The sequence below is a fragment of the Pezoporus wallicus genome, unplaced genomic scaffold, assembly GCF_028554395.1.
Source record: "Pezoporus wallicus isolate ANWC-B61680 ecotype Strahan unplaced genomic scaffold, APGP_CSIRO_Pwel_v1 scaffold_3294, whole genome shotgun sequence".
Lineage (NCBI taxonomy): Eukaryota > Metazoa > Chordata > Aves > Psittaciformes > Psittacidae > Pezoporus > Pezoporus wallicus.
In genome coordinates this window covers 16930840-16948776 of record NW_026635478.1, presented here as the reverse complement: position 1 = coordinate 16948776, position 17937 = coordinate 16930840, and the positions used below count along the sequence as shown (strand labels likewise).

Sequence of the window (17937 nt, the reverse complement as noted above, 5' to 3'; positions counted from 1 at the left end):
CAAGCTGTTAATTGCCTTTGCAGGATGGAGCTGGCAAGTATTTTGTACAAGGGCTTTCAGGATCCACTCAGGCACTTTGTATCTTCTGAGCCAAAAGAAATTTTTCTTTCCAACTGGATTTGATGAGTGTTCTGGATCATTTCCAGGTTCTCCTAAAACGCCATTACACAGAGTTTTAGATTCCTCCTGCCTTGGTTTCAGAGAACCATGGTTTCTGTGAAGACTCGACCGACAAAGATGACCAACTCGCAACACCCCTCACCTCTGACAAGAGCGCTGGTGAGGGGCTAAGCAGCAGCTGATTTGAACCTTTAAGCATGCCCCACTGAGAAGTACTTCGCATGGAGCCAAGTGTGGTGTTTCACAGACCGCCACAACAGAACAAATGCCATGAGCACTGACAAGGCTCCTCCAAGACTCCCTCCCAGCTACCCAAAACCCTTCCTCAACCGTGTGACACCACCCTGAAGAGCCAAAAGGAACAAACTGAGCAGTGTCACCACCACACCACTCTGCTGTGGTAGTGCCACAATGTGGATTCTTCACCAACATAAATCAGTGTGATTACAGTGACTCTTTTTTTTTCCAGAACAGGTAGAACAGAACAGACACTAGCAAAAAAAAAAAAAAAAAAAAACCAATTTTTATTCAGTTGAAAAGAAGTCATTTACTCAATCACATGAACTATGCTAAAAATGAGTATTTTTCTGACTACACCAGCAGTTAAATATTTTCAGCACCAATTCAGGACACATTAGTGACATTTATCACAACAGGTCTATTTCTTAATGTAGAAGGACGTATTAACTCAAGTAGCTGCTACCAGGAAAGCAGTAAGCAGAAGGCTGCCCTTTCCTTTCCAAATACTTATCAGTGAGAGTAGCAACTTCCAGAAATAAATAAATGCCAAATTATCTCCCAAATCTTTAAACTGATCTTTAAAAATAGAGTTAAAATAGATATCTTAATATGAGCTATCATAGATTTTATTTCTTATGTGCTGAATACTCCAAAATGGGAGCAGCTGAGCAAGCATCCAGTACATAACTTTTTAAAATAGTTCTTCTCCCCCCGCAATATCGACCCCATTCTTTTATCCAAGTCATGCTGGTTAGATCCCTCTCTCTAGTGGCTTCCCAGTAAACACCACGCTGTTTGATATCGCTAGGATATGCTGCCATCCTACAAGTGAAAGAAGGCAGTAACTTGGTGAAATACCACCAATTTCACATGAACAAAAGTCATCCAGTCATTGGCTCTTAATCTCTGAACATCAAACAATTCCTAAGCTTTAGTTTTTAAAAGCTTTTGTGGTCTTCCTCTTGCTAGGCCAGTTCAGAAGGTCATCACTGAAGGCAGAACCGATGAAGGCAAAGAAACCAAAAAGCAGCAGATACTACTGTCTCTCTGTCCTTTGAAACAAATCAAGTTCGCGCAAAATAAAAGGAGACAAGATTAAAATGAAGTTTATTAGTTTTTTTTGTTTTTTTAAGCTTTTTTTATATAAAACTGTTTGTGAAACAGCTATTTTATTCCCATGGCAGAGTGACCCCTGAAAGATGCACTAAACCCTTTCTTAAGGCCTTAACAAGAAAAAAAAAAATAGGATTTTGTTGTAGTTCCTTACAAACCCAAATGTTTTAAAATTACATAATTTACAAAAAAAAAACAAAACAAACCAAAACCAAAACAAAACCACCCCAAATACCCACACCATGTAGGCTGTTACACTGACATTCCCTCTTCCTTCCTCAGGAAAAGCAAAACATAAATTAATAAAAGGGCCAAGTGGATTTTCTGATCAGTTTGAAGACACACTGACTCCAAGAACATTCAGACTTCCTTTCCAGCTCCCCCATCTGGCAGGTAAACTGTATCTTCCTTTCACCTGCCTTCAAGACCGAAGGCAGTGCCTTGCAATGATTTGGGAGTGCATGTTGCCACCACAAAGGGCGGACAGCCCTTCCAACTGCATGGTACAGACATTCCCACACAAACAAGATGTGCGGGATCTAGCAAGCAGCAGCCATCTCTTACTTCATGAGTCTCATGATTCAAGAGTGTTCAGATGTTTTAACAGTGTTTCTCAAAAACGATAACCTCCCTACCCTGCACATACAAGTACTGACACCCCATCACCTGCAACCATCCAAGCCTTCTTCCCAGACCCTACAATTTTTCATGCTTTTATCTGCCTTTTAAAATCGAACTGCCTTGGATGTTGTGAGAAAGCAAGCAAGAGGAAGGGAGACAAGTCCTATTTGGAGTATTCCCAGTTCTGCTCTTCTTTCCCACAAAATGTTAGGCTCCATAAGCCTTGCTTTGATTTTGGACTTAATATTTACTTTAGCTACAGTTTTCTTTTTTTAATTTATATGGGGTTTTGGTAATTTTAATCAAAAGCATCAAAAGGGATATAGCGCACCTTTCATTTAAAACAAAGTCTTTCAAGACTAAAAAATAGATCTTTATATATATATATATATATATATTTATCCCTCCCTCTTTAATTCCCCCCACCTGTTTCCTTTTTCCCCCTCCCCTTCCCACTGTCACTATGGAGATTGTGTCCATGGAAACAGCTGGTTCAGACTCCTTGGTCAGATTCTGTGATGTCCTCAGTCTTGAGTGTGATGTAAGAATTTATGAAGGAAGTGCTGGCATTGGCAGGCACGTCGAGAGGGGGCATGGCTGCACAGTGGGAGAGATTCCATTCAGTCACGAATGTCCACCGCTTTTTATCTCAACAGCCTAACCTGAAAAACAAAGTGAAACAGTAATATTGGAATGGATCCTTCCCTCTGGTTGCCAACACCCCCCTCCCCGGCTTTGGAAAAACTCACTCAGCTGCCTACCACTGCAGTAACACCAAGAGCTCTTTAGTTTTGTGGGCTGAAAACGGGTGTAAGCGCCATGGTGTGCAGTTTGCAAAAGCAAATCCACGTGATAAAAAGAAAAGATAAAACTCAGTTTAGCAACCAGCAGGAAACTAAGTAAGCCCAGTTTTGGAGGAGGCCCAGGACGATCTGTGCCATTACAAAGGCACAGCACTCTTATGGAACAGCTACCTCTGGCAGCCAGAAAGGAGCTCGGTTACCTCATTCACGTTTCCTCCTCATCTTGACTATGAAAACTGGAAACACGTGTCCAAATGCAGTGACAGCTTCTGGGATGCCACTCCTTAGGGACTGGACCCAACTGTTTTAATGCAGATCACCAAGCTACCATCTGACACTAGTTTTCAGTGAACATGCAGCAGATAGTTAAATCAGTATCAAAATTATGCAAGTCCAGCTGCAGGAACCTAATCTGGGAAATGCCTGGATTTCACAAGCTAAAGGCAAAGCTGCAGTTAAACTAATTGTAGGGCTGGTAACATTGTTCAGTTTTTGTTATTTTAATGTTGGGGGTGTTTGCTCTAATTGCCAGATTACAGTGGTGTTGGCAGCTCCGGGAAGGACTAAGCTTGTGATGTCTTTCAAGACAAATGTGGGAGTGGTCCAAGTGTTTAGCATGCTCATTCTCCTGGCCAGAAATTCTCAGAGGTGAGAAAATGAACTTCAGGAGTTTGCTAAGTTGTTGGAGGCTCTGTTCAAAAGAGAAACTGCAGACCAAGTTAAATTTCGTTTCTGTAAGATACCGTTGTTCCTCCTAAATCTGCACAGCCGAGAGAGCAAAGCTTGAAACAATACATTCCTTTCATCCCTTCTCCCACAGCACAAGTAAGCCCAGAAGCAATTTGTTTATTTAGTAAGGTTACTTACTTTGATAGAACTTAGATAAATCCCTCCTCACCAGCTAGTGAGCTTGGGAAAAGGAAGAAAGCTCTCAACATAAGCAACGCATATGGAAAGCGGTTAACAGCATTAGAGGTGTGCCTGGGAACGAAGTAACACCCATGTTCATTCATAGCTGGCAATTAAACTCCCAGAACCCTAACTAAGTGTGATACAGAAGTCAATGCTGTTCCGATTATCAGCACACCAATTAGATTACATCCCAGCAAGCCTAACTCTTGGCTGCAAATAACTCTTCATGTAGGGGTGCCGGGCTAAGAGCAAAGAGTCAGGCAAGAAAGTATGACGGGTAAGCCATGGAGCTACAGCTAAAGAGGAGAGGGAGGTTCCTAGAGAGCTCAGGCAGCTGACCTTTGTGGTATTCATTACTGTGCAACTGTGAGCCCTCGCTGAAGGAGTGTCAAGGCTATGTTGCTCTGTCTGGCTCCTGTACAACTGCAGCTTGCCCATGCCTGGAACTGGTCCAGAGCATTAGGCACTGGCTCAGGGAGGAAACAGGCTCAACACACAGAGAGAGTCCTTCCCCGTTCCTGGACAAGATCCAGAGCACCAGACTCGCTCACACAGTCACTCCTCAGATCTGGATCTGATCCAAATGCTCTAGAGGCAACTGGCTCAGGGAGAGAGAAGCAACAGAGATAGAGTACACTGACTTGCCTGGATGTTATCCAACATGCGGGATTTTCTTAACTTGCTGGGCCTAGGCGTGAACCAGGAATAAACCAACCCAATAACCTAACAGCTGAGTGCCCATTCTATCTTACACTAAGGCCAGCAGAAAGGCAGCTCCTGCACTACCAGGACTGCTACAGGATTCCCCTAAACTTCTTACCACAGCAATGCAACAATTTATTCAGTTCTTTAACAAGTGAATTTTTTAGATTTACATGGGTTTTATTTTGGGATGCAAGGCCAGGTTGGAGAAATTATATTTTAAGGCACATACAGCATCAAAAAGGGGAGCCTAAGTAAGATCCTCAGATAAAAACTAATTGAAGCAAAAGTGATGCCTTAGGGAAAATTCTAGAGCACACAGTGAATAATATGGTGCAGAGATTCCGCAGTCTGCAAGGTCTTAAGCCAAAACGTTCCTATGATACATTAAAAAAGAGTTAGCACTGGAAAATAACGCAGGAAACAAAGCCGTGTAAAGGTCTCTGGGACACAGTAATGTTCACCAGCGCCTCAAAGAAATGGCCCCAAAAATCATCGAGAAAACTTCTCTAGTGTTAAACAGTTGCAACAGACACCTTGTCCGTGAGACTATCATCCTGTTGTACCATTACGAATTACATTGCCTTTTACACTTCGAGGAAAAGGCAAAAGATTAAAAGAATCCCAATGACCTTTACCATGGAAAGAAAAAGTTACTCAAATAATGAGCACAAAACACTGTGTGCATGGCAACTGTTCTAACAACACTCCAAAGCCAAGGAAGACTGCTGCTAAAAATGAAAAATCACAGAACACAGCAGAGCTAAACCAAGTCAGCTGTCAGTCTACAAAGTGTTTATATGACATACTGTCTTCTGCTACTGCACTAAAAAAAACACAGAATTCTCTGATTAATCTCTCATCCTTCACAGAAAACACCGTTAAAAGCACTTCACAATTACTTAACTTGGGAAACAGGTAAGATCTTACGGTAAGGGAGGTGCCTGGGAAGCAAGGGAATGGCAGTGAGGGTATGGAACTGTTATAATCAGCTCAGAGAACAGACATGAAACAGCACCTTCACCTGCATGACTGCAAGAGAGAGAAGCAACTGGCTTGAGTGAGAAATGTAACAGCAGTGAAATGAAGGCAAGAGACCTTCTTGGGCTGCAGTTTATGGGAAAGGGTGCCAGCAAGAGTTTATCTGAAACCAAACACTTACCTCATCTAGACCTCCCCATTGCCATCAAATGGCAATGGCACTTGGTGGAAATGAAATAAGAAATCCCAACCTCATACCATTCCCTAGGTGCTAACTCCACCTCTGTGCTGCTCCCTCCTTGTGCCAGGATATTTGCCCAGCCACACAGTGAACCAGATTAGGGAAGTAACCCAGCTCAGTTGCTAACATGACTAAATGCAGTTTGAGACAAACTGAATTCCCCACCATACAGTTCATACATGGGCTGTATGAATGCTGTCACAAAGCAGAAGGCAGGAAAGAAGGGCAGTGGGGGAGCTGGGGCATGAGAGCACAACAGCTGCTTTCCACAGTGGTGCCAACTTAGAGCACACACAAGCCCACGCTGGATCCACAACGAAGGAGTATGAAGGACCAGAGTAAAGGGTACAAACATAGAAAACTGGGGCCAATTGTGGATACAGTTCCACCTTCTACCACCCATGTCTGTTTGCGAAACACGGGAAAATGACAGTCCAAAAGGAACGTAATGGGCTTCTGACAAGATTAATGTACTTATCCCCGTATTTACATTGCCAGAAGACGGGGGATTGGAGATTACAATAATCTTGAACTCATCAGTATTCTCACATGCAAAATTTAAGATACTTTCATGAATTTATTTATACGAAAGCTTACTATCAACTACTCTGAGACTTACAGTAAAAAACCCTTCAGATCCTTATGGACATGATCGTGGCAATATGAAAAGAGATTTCTGCCAATGGTTTAGCTGAGAGAGTAATCAGGCAGTTGTAACAGCTAATAAGATTTGCCTTTCACTTCTAAACAGAAGGAATTACTGTGCAAATACAAACAAGTGCAGTCACTAGCCTGAACAGAATGGTAGCAGGAAAAAAACCCAACCAAACAAAAAACAGTTATTGCAAGTTTTCTGAATGTACACAAAAGCACCTTGATTTCTTATATATATATGGGGAAGGTATTGGAGGTAAGGAGCCACAGAAGAAGGCAGGTGGAAACTGGAAACTCTCCCCAACTCACCTGTGCTTGCTTTTATTTCCATTCCCAGGAGTATACTTCCCCCCTCACCCCCGCTCCGACTGCTCTGTGCTGAGGCTGCCTTTCACCATCTTGTTCTGCAAGGAGGGAAGAGAGCAAGGAAGGAGGGGCTGACGAACCAGCAAGCCAAAAGGAGGAGGAAAAAGAAAATGAGGGAGAAAAGGAAGACAGGGGGAGGGAAAGTGAACATATAGAGAGTGAGAGAGAGAAAGAGAAGTCAGTATTGGAGCCAGACAGATTTTTCAGACAGAGTTTTCCCTGTGACAAAAGCAGGCAATTCTGAAAAAGTAAAGAGTTTGGGATAAGAAAGCTTGGTTAATTTTAAGAAACACAGAATTTAACACAAAAAGGTAGAACAAGCTGAGAAACATCACTTAAAATTGCCCCACAGATGGTTTAAAACAATCTAAGACTGCAGTGCCCCCGAAAGGTGAGGTACCCCATCCCCTTTATATCCTATTCAGTGCCTTGGCTTCCTTATCAGTTCTGTTGCACCAGCACTTGATGCGGTGCAGACACACAGCTAGTTGGATTTGTGAGAGGAAGCTAACCCTTCAAAAGATGATTAGTTTTCAGACAGCGTTTTCCCTGTGATAAAAGCTGCTATTTTGCAAAAGTAGCACATTCAGGACATGGATGGTTGAAGCATCAATGCTGACAGAAGGAAATGGGAAAGCTCACTGGGGAGTATGGGGAAAGGCAGGACCAGTCCCTCTGGACTTAGCTTACTTATGCCTGAAGTGTCAAGCGCAGTTAATGAGGCAAGAAGCACCTTTGCTCTCCAGGAGCCACTTATTATGATGAGGTGTGTTTACTGATGTGAGGCATGGACTGAAAAAGGGTAAGAGGCACTATACCAGGGGACTTACTTATTATGTTGTATTTATGAAGTTAGTTCTTCCACCCATTAACTAGAGAAGAATGAGGTATGACACAGCTACTAATTAGCTACTAATGTTTAACTGGCATTACCTAAAAGCATGAGTTTAAATGGTCTAGTCTTTCTTCCTCTCAATTGCTTATACCATGCAAAAACCCGATGCAATTTCTTCTCCAGTCATTCTAGAGCAATAGCTTTCAACCCTCCTGTTACTGCCTTGCAACTGGCTGGAACTCCTCTTTCCAGCCACTATGATGGGAGGAGCGGGGTGACCCTACACTCTGCCCTGCAGAAGGATCTGGAACAAACCAGCAATGATCAGTGAACTGCAGGACAAGGGCAGAGTCACAGCCAAGGCAAAGAAAAATCTGCTTGACTTCAAATAAAGGAGTCTTTACTGAGCAAAAGCCAACAAACTTCAGTGTCAAAGAAAGGCTGCTGGTGTTGAATTCCATTGCGACGCAACACAGAAAATGATCTGCAGTGGGACAGTTTTGAATGAAGTTCAAAATTTTATTGCCTCATGAAGTACTTTTATCAATTTAATTGGCAGTTTTCCCCCTCCCGCTCCCAAGATTACTTTGGAAATCGATGTGCCTGCTCAGTATCTTCTTCGGGAGGCTGGAGTCTGTCGTTTCCTTCCGAGGTTCAAGCACCATAGCTGTAAGGACATATACAGCAGCACTGACCCAAGCTAGCTATGAAAAGCTTAACACTACGTTTCCCTGCAACACTTCAGGCAATAGGCAGCAAAAATAAAACAGCCTTCAAAGGCATAACCTTCCTACTCTCTTTAGTCAAGTATCCAAATTTGCACACTTAGGTAGTTGCATTCCACGGTAAGGGGAGCTCACCCTTCCCATTTTTCCTTGGCAAGATCTGCAGGTTCATGTAGCATTAATGCATCAATTTAAGCCTGCTGCATATTTTTAACATTATTCCTCAATTGTAAAAGGAAATAAATTATGCTGTACATGATGAAAAGTAGGCCAGCTCTGGATAACAGCCTGAATGCCCCCAGAATCTTCCAGCACATTTAAATACGTGGGTATAAATACATCATACTGTGGTAGAACATTCAGAAAGGAACATGAGACTAATTCTTATATGTTCACAAAAGACAGATTAAAGATAATCTGTGAAGACAAAAAACCACCAGATGTCAGTCTAATTCTAGGCAGAGAAGAGATCTGCAGAAAAGACCTAACGAGACTAATCCCTGCTAGAAAGAAACACTATTCTTCCCTATTATCGCTTACTTTCTAGCATAAGCCCTCCACACTCTTGCACAATTCCTGCTGTAAGCAACTGGTCACAAAAAACAGCCATTTTCTCCATACTCTGAACATTTAAAACTGATGGAGAGTTTTAAGCTATCCACAGCCTCTCAGAGATATATCCTCCCTTATGGGCTGGGAGGCATATTCCTAGCACTGTATCACATTGCTTATATGCACAAGAGAGTTATGTACTGTCTGCCTTGTTTCCTCTTCCCATATGGACAGAGTAACAGCAGTCCAGCTCTTAGCACCATTGTGCTGGCAGGCTTCAGGAACACTCAGTAAAGCACGGCTAAACCCTAGGCAGAAGCATCATGCTGAAAACAAGGATGGGTCTTCTGAAGAGTCAAAGATCTACAGAACAACTAAACAGCTATGTTGAAGGCTGAGTGGTAAGTCTAGTTACTACCAACAGACTAGAATGAGGTGCTTCAGGTTCATCACTATACTGGTTCATGGTGTAGTCTACGTGTTTCTAGAAGCCGGTTAGAACTTTTCCATGAACCATTTTAATTCCTCCTTGCACCCATAAATCCAAGGAGAAAAACTACCACCAGTTTCCATGTAGCACTCAAAGAGAAACAGTGAGCAATATACTGATTCTCTCACAGAAGACAGGAAATGAAGCCAGGTTTTCTAAAGAGTCATTAATGATCTAAAGAACAACTGAACAGATAAGGCAAAAACTTATCTTCTTAAACTCTCTGTATTCTTCTCAAATTGATGTTTGCCCCCAGAATACACTACAAGCACACATCACAGAAGAAGAGATCTAACAGCACCTGTGACTACAGATGTATCCAGGTATAAAATTACTAATCCAAGTTTAGACACCAGAAGAGGGCAGTAAAAAAACAGACCTAATGGTTTGAATCCTAAGAGGATTCTTACCTTGTGCTTGGGGCACCTCACTGAGAAATTCTCTTCGTTTAGTAAACAATCTAAAGGAGGAGAAGAAAGCAATTTATTAGTTTTTTAATAAAACGCAACTTGAATAATACATCACATTAATCTTGCCTCACAGGTATGTATTTTTCGTCCCAAGATCTCTTGAAGGAATACTGCCTTATTAGCAGGTTCATCCCTTCTACCCCCGAAGTGTTAGCAGATAAAATTACTAAACACGCCAAGTGACAATGTTGCGTGGATTACCAAGACAAGTTCAAGCATCCCCAGTCTCCCCGATACTCTGTACAGAGTCAGAATCACAACAGCAAGTCTACAAATCCTGTATCCCAACCCCTTTCACCTATTCCAGCCTTCCTTGCCGCAGCACAAGATGTTTATCCACTCTGAACAGATAATCCCTGCTCTATACTCCATAGGCAAATTGTTGCCTTTCATGCTTATGCCACAGCCCTGCAAACATCAAGGGGAGAAGGGGCGTATGTCTCTAGGTATGACTGTTTATGGCAGTTTATTTGCAATCCCAAATCCTGGTGATCAGTTTCCACTTTGATACTAGTCTAGTAGTCAGGTCACTCATACTGCTCTTAGATCTGCTTCCGTGACTTAGATCATAGAAACTTCATATATACAAGTAGTAGTTTAATTAATTATTTAAACCTATTAGGGACAGCAGGGTGTCTACATAGAATTGCTTATTTAGGAACAAATTAAGCAATACTATCATTTGAAGAGCATTTCTTTAGTGGCACTGCCACTGTAAAGTGCTGCTTCTCCCTCCCAGACGATGCCTCAAGCGGATGTCAAGTAGGTGGCTCCTGAAACCTCAGTGCTATGCCCACACCAGGAGCACCGCAGGCCAGTTCTCTGCCTTCCATTTGTGTCTTCAGACACCCTGTATTCAGCCTCACAGCTAAGTGAAAAAGCAGCATTCTCTGGAGAGAATCCAGCTCCCTCCTCTGGACATGTGGAACACCTCTCAACCAGCCCAAGGTTCTGACACTGTTCTTTCCAACTGTACCCATGTACCAAAGGCAAGCTGGCCAAACACTATCAGTGCATCAGTAGGACGGAGCACTATCACCTCCTCAGCACAACCAACACCACTGAGAATTCAGCAAAGTGGCTGTGACCTCCCGCCTCCTCCAACCTACCCAAATAGCTAGCAAGTGAAGAAGCACAATGGTAAATAAAATGTGCTAATTTAAAAAGCTCTTAAGTATGCAGCATAACCAGTGCTACCTGCTGTTTCAATCTGCTGGAAGAGTTTAACAGACAGCAGGAGACTACAACTAAAGCTTGAGGGAAAAGCTTTCTAGACACCCAAGCTTTGGCAGAGCATCCCTCTGCTATGAAATGCTTATGTTTCAACATGAATGCCTCTGGCCTGAATCAAAGGGAAACAGCATGCAGTGGGCTAAGATACTTGAGAGATTTTAGCAAAGGGGAGTAAAACCCTTAATCCCGCCACAGATAACAATTTCAAATGTAGTATTAGCAAACAACAGGGAATAAATAAAATGTTGCCTCATTATAAGGGCAGGAATTGTACATTTAGACTGCAGCATGAATTATCACTGCATAATACAGCAATCATCGAAAATATACAGAGCAATCATCAAAAACACACAGTATGTTAGAACAGGATGGAGTTTTCTTCTTTCTTGGAACCCCATCATTGGTAATGAATGCACTTCTCCAGTTAGTACATCAGAAAGGAAGACTGTACCAAGATCAGGGAGAACTGTCAGAAATCTCATACCTCATGCTTGGTCTGCACTATGGAGCTCTTATTTCTTACTGAGGTTGTCATTTTTGTTGCAGATAGAAAACCAGATCCAATTAATAGCAACCTTTTTGTTTCTATTAAGGGACAACTATGGAAAATTTCATCAGCTCACTGTAGAAAATCAGCTGAATACCAATAAGGCAAAAATTGTTCATCATTACAAAGCTGGCCTGCATTTCAGTTAGCGGTTCCAAGTACTTTATATCACAGATTACAATTCATCATGAAGTCACAAGACACACAGCTATGATCAGCTCATTGTGGCAGAAAGGGAGAAAGAACCGAGACTTGTCCTTGTTTGTACAGATTTTTCTCCATAAAGTAGTCAGGGAAGAGCTAAAACATTTCTAATAGAAGCAATTATTTTTCTGTAAGCTTTACACTTTGTCTCACCCAGTGTTCTGCCTGCTACTCATCTTTAACAATACTTGGGAAGATGTAGGATTTCTGTTCTCTGAAAATTCATTCTATTTTCTGCTAGTCTTTTCCTAATTTACAGTCAAAAATCTTTTGTATGTGAAACTGCCTCCGATCCATGTTGTGGAGACAAGTGTGCTGCAGCAATCAGGATCTGGCTCCAGGTGGGGAAGAACAAGCAGAGGGAGAAGATATAAAATTTCAGAAAACAAAGATCCTGTTTCCATGGAGACATCCCTAGGACTAAGTTATCTTGAGACATCAGAGGCTCTTCATAAATTTGGACAGACGAAGCCAAACACAGACAATGTTAACCGCAGTCATTTCCATATAAAGATTACTTAAGTAGCACTACTTACTGATCTTGATTTTTATGCAAATGGATATGAGGAGTTCAGCTCCCTTGCACCCTATATTGCCAAAGACTACTTTCTATGAAAGGAGATTAAAAGGAAGGCTGAATTAGGCTATATAAAAACATCCATATGTACAAACTGGCAGCTTATGAAGCCATGTGCCTTGCATAGCAGGCAATTAGCAGCAGCGGTGCAAAACCTGGCTTCTCACCAGGGTGTGACTGGAAACCAAGGATCGGCACAGAAGCCAGAGCTCAGGGCACATCGCAGGGCCAGCCTTCTGTGCTGCAAGTAACTGAAGCCCTTTCCAGATATTTCACCCTCCAGACCCTGATTGAAAATGTAGTGCCTTTCCAACGAGGCACAGTAACTGATAGGGTACTAACTTCTAACTCACACCAGTGCAGAGGTAAAAAGACACTTCAGCTCACAACGCAACTGCCTAGCAGCACAATACGCATACTTCATCCAGCTGAGGCACGGTCACTTCCAGAGATGTTACAAACACCAGGTGTTTATGACTTGATGTACCCTAAAAAACCCTCCTGCAAGTGTTTTCTGGTATTTTTTTAAAGATACAAGACCAGTCATACATATTCCAAAAGCCCCCTTGCAAATGTCAACACAGACTTGAGGACTCAGAAGGGATCTGTTTCAGGACCTCAATGAAGAAAGGCGGCAACACCTGCCAAAGCAGGATGGCCAACTTCAAATGAAACTACCACAGAACCCAAAGGACTTGAGAAATATTTGTATCTGATTTACTACAGAAAGACAGCAGCACTGCATAACCAGTAACAGGGGTTTATAGGTAGACAGCAGACTAAGGAAAAAGAAAAGAATGCTGATGTGCTTCTCAAGAAAGCCTACATTTTTTTGCTTGGCCACAGCCAAAACCCAATTCCTATTCCATATAGCTTATTTCTTTTATACAGATTTATTGGAAGAATGGCTATAGATTAAAACAGCTTGATTACACCCACAGATACACCCAACTGCAAACAAGGTCTTTTACTGTTGTATCATCAGGCTGAAACTTTGAATGCTGAGAATCTACTTCAAGCTGGGTTCTTTCATCTGTTTTGGTCGAAAACTGCAGCTGAAGCAGCCTAACCATTTTCTTGAGACTCTTTCTTGGAAAAAAAAAAAGTTATTCTGTCCCTATTAACCTTCTCTAGAAAGTTCTAGCATACCCTGCTTTTCAGTAGGACCTCAATTCTCAGGCATGTCCTTGCCAGCTTACCACAAAAATCAGTAAATCCAACTCTTTGAAAGGAGCAATGGGGATTTTAATCTGCACATCTTCAGGTGAGGCTTCTTAAGCTTTTAGTAGTTAGATCCTTCAAAAATTCCTCCAAATATACTTTTGTTTGGGGGTAAGCAGGTCTTTCCTGTAAATGAACCTCTGGCCTCAGACTTAGGCACCCGACCCTAAAGCACTGCAGCTGTTGGGGGACATTGCTAAGGCTAAGACAGGCAGAAGTGAGAAAGTCAGTCTGGAACTGGAAAAAGAGTGGAGGCTAGCAGGATGGGGAGACCAGTGCTACTAGAAGTTAGGAGCAGGGAATTAAGGATGAGTGTGCCAGCAAGATTCAGCCAGAAGACTGGAGCCTAAGAACTAGTGGGATAAGGCACAGAACAGTGAATCATAGGAGAGCAAGGGCAATATACAAGAACAAACAGGGAGTATCAGGGTTAAGTGTGAAAAATGGCTAAGTTAGGAACACCAAACAGGAATAAGAAGCCCAGAGAGGAAAAAAAGTCAAGAGCTAGAAGCAAGAAAGGAGAGCAGTAGGTGATGCAAGAGCAGAGAGGAGGACACCAGAATGACAGCTAGAAATCCGGGCAAAGGAAAAGTTAGAACGGAGTAGGGAGAACTGTGTCTTACAAAAGAGACTGGAATAAGGAATTTGAGAAGAGGAACCTGAGACCAACTAGATAAAGAGCTTGTGGCTGGTATAAAGAGCCAGACTGGAGAAAGTATCAGACACATCCAGACTGAAGACGAAGAAACAAAAAGGAAGACGTAAAAAGAAACAAAGAGAAGTTTTTGTTCTCATTAAAACCTACTCTTCCTGGAGCAAAACCAGAGATTTACCAGTTTTACCAACTCTTTTCCTATTAAGTATGTTTGCGAATCTCCTAGTTCAAGTATCCCATCTCCATGCAGCTCTTGCAATTTATTACTGCCGTATTACTCAAAGGAGGAAAACTAGCTTGGAATGGTGCACTCTGACAGATGGCCACATGACAACATGATGTCTCATAACAAAATTACAAGAAAATGAAGTAAGCACAGCCTTGGAACTTGAACACAAAAAGCTACTCTAAAAAAACCCAAAACCTCAAAGGCTGCAAAGTCAAGACAAATGGAAGGAAAAGCCAAATTAACATAGCCCTCTTCTACATATTATAGGTAGACATATTATATTACATTTAATATGATGCAAATAGTATGATTATGTACTATTTCTTGCAGAGGACACTGCCTCTTCCGTGCATGACAGAACTGCTCTTGGGAATCAGTCATGATTGTTCAGTATATTTGTCACCTGGAGGATCCTACTGCATTTGCTGAAGTGGAGTAGAGTTAATGAGGAAGGTCTATCTGAAGAAAAAGGACAGTATCTTAATTTTGATACCTGTATTTATAACATGGAAAATGCAACATACTGTATCGAGTAACAAGAATTCATATTAAGTACCCCAAACTATTGGGAACATTCCCTACCATTTTTTTCATGGTATTATAACAGGTAGGTCACAAACCAGAAACAAATTACTAAACACAATATGAATGCAAATCTGACGATTCTGTCTCTCAAATGTATGAACAAAAAGGTTGTTGATGTTCATAAAACTCTTAGGCATGACATAGATGAGTGTCACAGAAAATTTCAGTTCTACTTTCAGAACTGAGATGGACTTATACACAGCAAGTAAAATACAAAATCAGTGAGGACAATGTATGTTCATGAATGAGTACTCTTCCATCCCACAGGCTGAAGTAGGGCCTTATGGAAAAAGATGCCAGTCTTTGATTAGGTAATTACTGTTTTATAAGGTATGTTCATAAGAGACCAAAATCACACTTACATGGGCACCCTTATTTGTGGCATTTTTTGAGCATGTGATTTTTGCAACCCAAATAATATTTAACAACTTATTGCACGTAAAACCAAGCATTCTCTACGTGGTACTAATAGCACTCCACTGCAATACTAATTTAATGAAAAACATTACTATTAGAATAAAATAAGGTGCTCCAACAGGGTGGGACTTCAAGTGAGAGGTGCGATGCAGTCATTCAGAAATGAGCATACCTACTTCAAATACTGTAAACACTTGGAAAACAGCATAAACAGCATAAAATAGCTGGTGAAACAAGTGGGCTGCTGTGGAATTGGGATAACAAACAGGAAGCTTGTGATTGTTTGCCAGTCTAGAGTTGTAATCTTGAATCTTTACTGCTTGCTATCAAACTACGTACTGTATGAAAGAAGTGAGTTACAGAGGACTGGAACAGTGGGATATTATTCATTCTAAGCTGGGTTTTGTGTTTTTTTTTTTAACCCAAGAATAAAGTTTATCTCTATTGAACCACTTTCACTACTGTACACAAAACGACAGCTCACAAACCCAGGCTAGGGAGAATACCATCCAAACCATTAGCTTGTTCAATGACAAAAACTGGACCTACTGAAGAGACTGGCTGAAATGCTTCTAAGGAGGGAGAAAGAAGGCTGTGCTGCAAGTGGTACTGATGATCCTACAAACCCTTTGCACTTGAAATCATTACTATGACTATCCAAAGGACTGTAAACCTGAAAGAGCAGACACCTTTCTGGTCACTTGCACCCTTTTAACAAAGGGTTTCTAATTTTTGCAAGAAAAGAGTGGTCAGTTGTCATATTCTAGCCAAATATGAGTCACTGCAACTACATTCCCCCAAACCAGGCTTCTTCCTGCGCTTTCAGGTAGATTCTTTTTCATTACAAGTTCCACCTTGTCCCAGTGTGTTATTTATCTGATGCCATTTCTCACCATTTATATTACTGAATCTTCATGGCAGGTGAAAAACAGAGAGGGAATAAAATTGTAAAGTACCTGAGATTATTTTGTGTCCTGTGGTCTTGAATAAACATGAAATACAGTTGGCATGCCATTTATTCTTACCTGCATCGATGGCACATGGGTAATGGTATCGGAAGGAGCAGCCTTTGATGTAGCAGCCTAAGGTGGCTCCCGATTCCTGGCAATGGGAACATTTCTGAAAGGGAAACCAAGAAATGGCAATGAAGACTGCAACCAACTTTCCACATATCTTTCCAGGTATTTTCCTGGGAATTTTAGTTAACCCCACCCCAGGACAAATTTCTCAAGTATCACAATGTTAGAACTGTATCTTTCGACACCACATGACTAAAGGCATTTTGTATAGGCAATAATATAAGCTCTTTTAAACAAAAAACTTTTCAGGTGTACTAACCAGGCAAGAGATACCAAACCTTCAAACCAACCATTAAGAACTCGAAACACTTTCTCAAATCTATTTCTCTGGCCCATGTTTTAGTACCTGACAATGACATCAGTGTTAAAATTGGAAAAGAGCTTTTTTTGAATCTACAGCAGCTTTAAAATGAGAATTAGCATGACAAAGAATGATTTAGGAGACGCCATTAGTGTAAAAGTAATTTGGTTACATCATTTTCATTATCACTAAGCAGCCCAAAAAGATCAAGGCTAAGTTGAACACTTTTTCAGAGGTGATTAAAAAAGGTTTATCTGGAGCAGGAGAAGATGCCATCAAGGAGAAAATAGCTCATCATCACAGAAATGGCACATCTCCAAAAGAAACGCCTGCAGTACTACAAAGATGCTCATACATTTATTGTCAAAGTAGTTAAGACTCATCTGATGTCCACGTTCAATTTTCATTACTTAAATCCCATTATCTCAACTGGTCAATGATGTATTTAACCGTATTAACAGTGAGATGTGAATGTAGCAGAATGAAAGCCACTCACCCATTTACTTCATCCTGAATGACTTAAGGAATGACCTATGGAAGTTGGCCTATAGTGCATCTCGTTTAGACAGCAATTTTATTTCTTGAAGGTATACACTAAGTGATTTTCATTAGCTAATCTAAGATTCTGATGAAAACTGATTTCTGACAGGTTGACATTTTTCTCTTCTAAAAAGCAAAGAAGCCACATCTGGTAGAATGCACCAAAGGCTAAGAGACTGCTATTATTTAAAAATTAAAATGCAAATAGACTATTATGAGGGAAAAAAAAAAAGATGACCTACAGTAACTTTAGAGTCACACACAGAAAGTTTGGTTGTGCTGATAAACACAACTAAAAACACAAATAAGGCCTTGTATAGCTGATACAATTCACCTTGAATTCAGGCTAAGAGACATTGCCTTCGGTCACTGACTGCACACAGATAGATGATGACATGATCTAAACCCTCTTTTTTCCTATTGGGAAAGCTAGTACCAAACTCTGTGTGCAGTATTAACACAATCAGCAAGTGACACCTGTACGGCACACAGAACAAATATGCTCAAACCAGCAGTGTGAACCT

At 41.3% G+C, this 17937-nt stretch overlaps 1 protein-coding gene across 12 annotated transcripts in view; it reads right to left on the bottom strand.

The window, feature by feature from the left end:
- Window positions 1–1450: 1450 nt before the first annotated feature.
- TCF20 (transcription factor 20) overlaps window positions 1451–17937 on the bottom strand; it is a 128242-nt gene continuing 111755 nt past the window's right edge. For 6 of the 12 annotated variants that reach the window (XM_057430487.1, XM_057430494.1, XM_057430520.1 and 3 more), the window contains 4 exons: window positions 16519–16612; window positions 9766–9815; window positions 6697–6824; window positions 1451–2756 (listed from right to left, as the gene is read on the bottom strand). In XM_057430487.1, the coding sequence (XP_057286470.1) occupies window positions 6741–6824; window positions 9766–9815; window positions 16519–16612 (228 nt within the window). In that variant the 3' untranslated portion in view covers window positions 1451–2756; window positions 6697–6740. Of the gene's footprint in view, window positions 2757–6691; window positions 6825–8086; window positions 8256–9765; window positions 9816–16518; window positions 16613–17937 lie in introns of those variants that run through there. The other 6 variants (XM_057430555.1, XM_057430563.1, XM_057430547.1 and 3 more) reach the window with 6 other exon arrangements.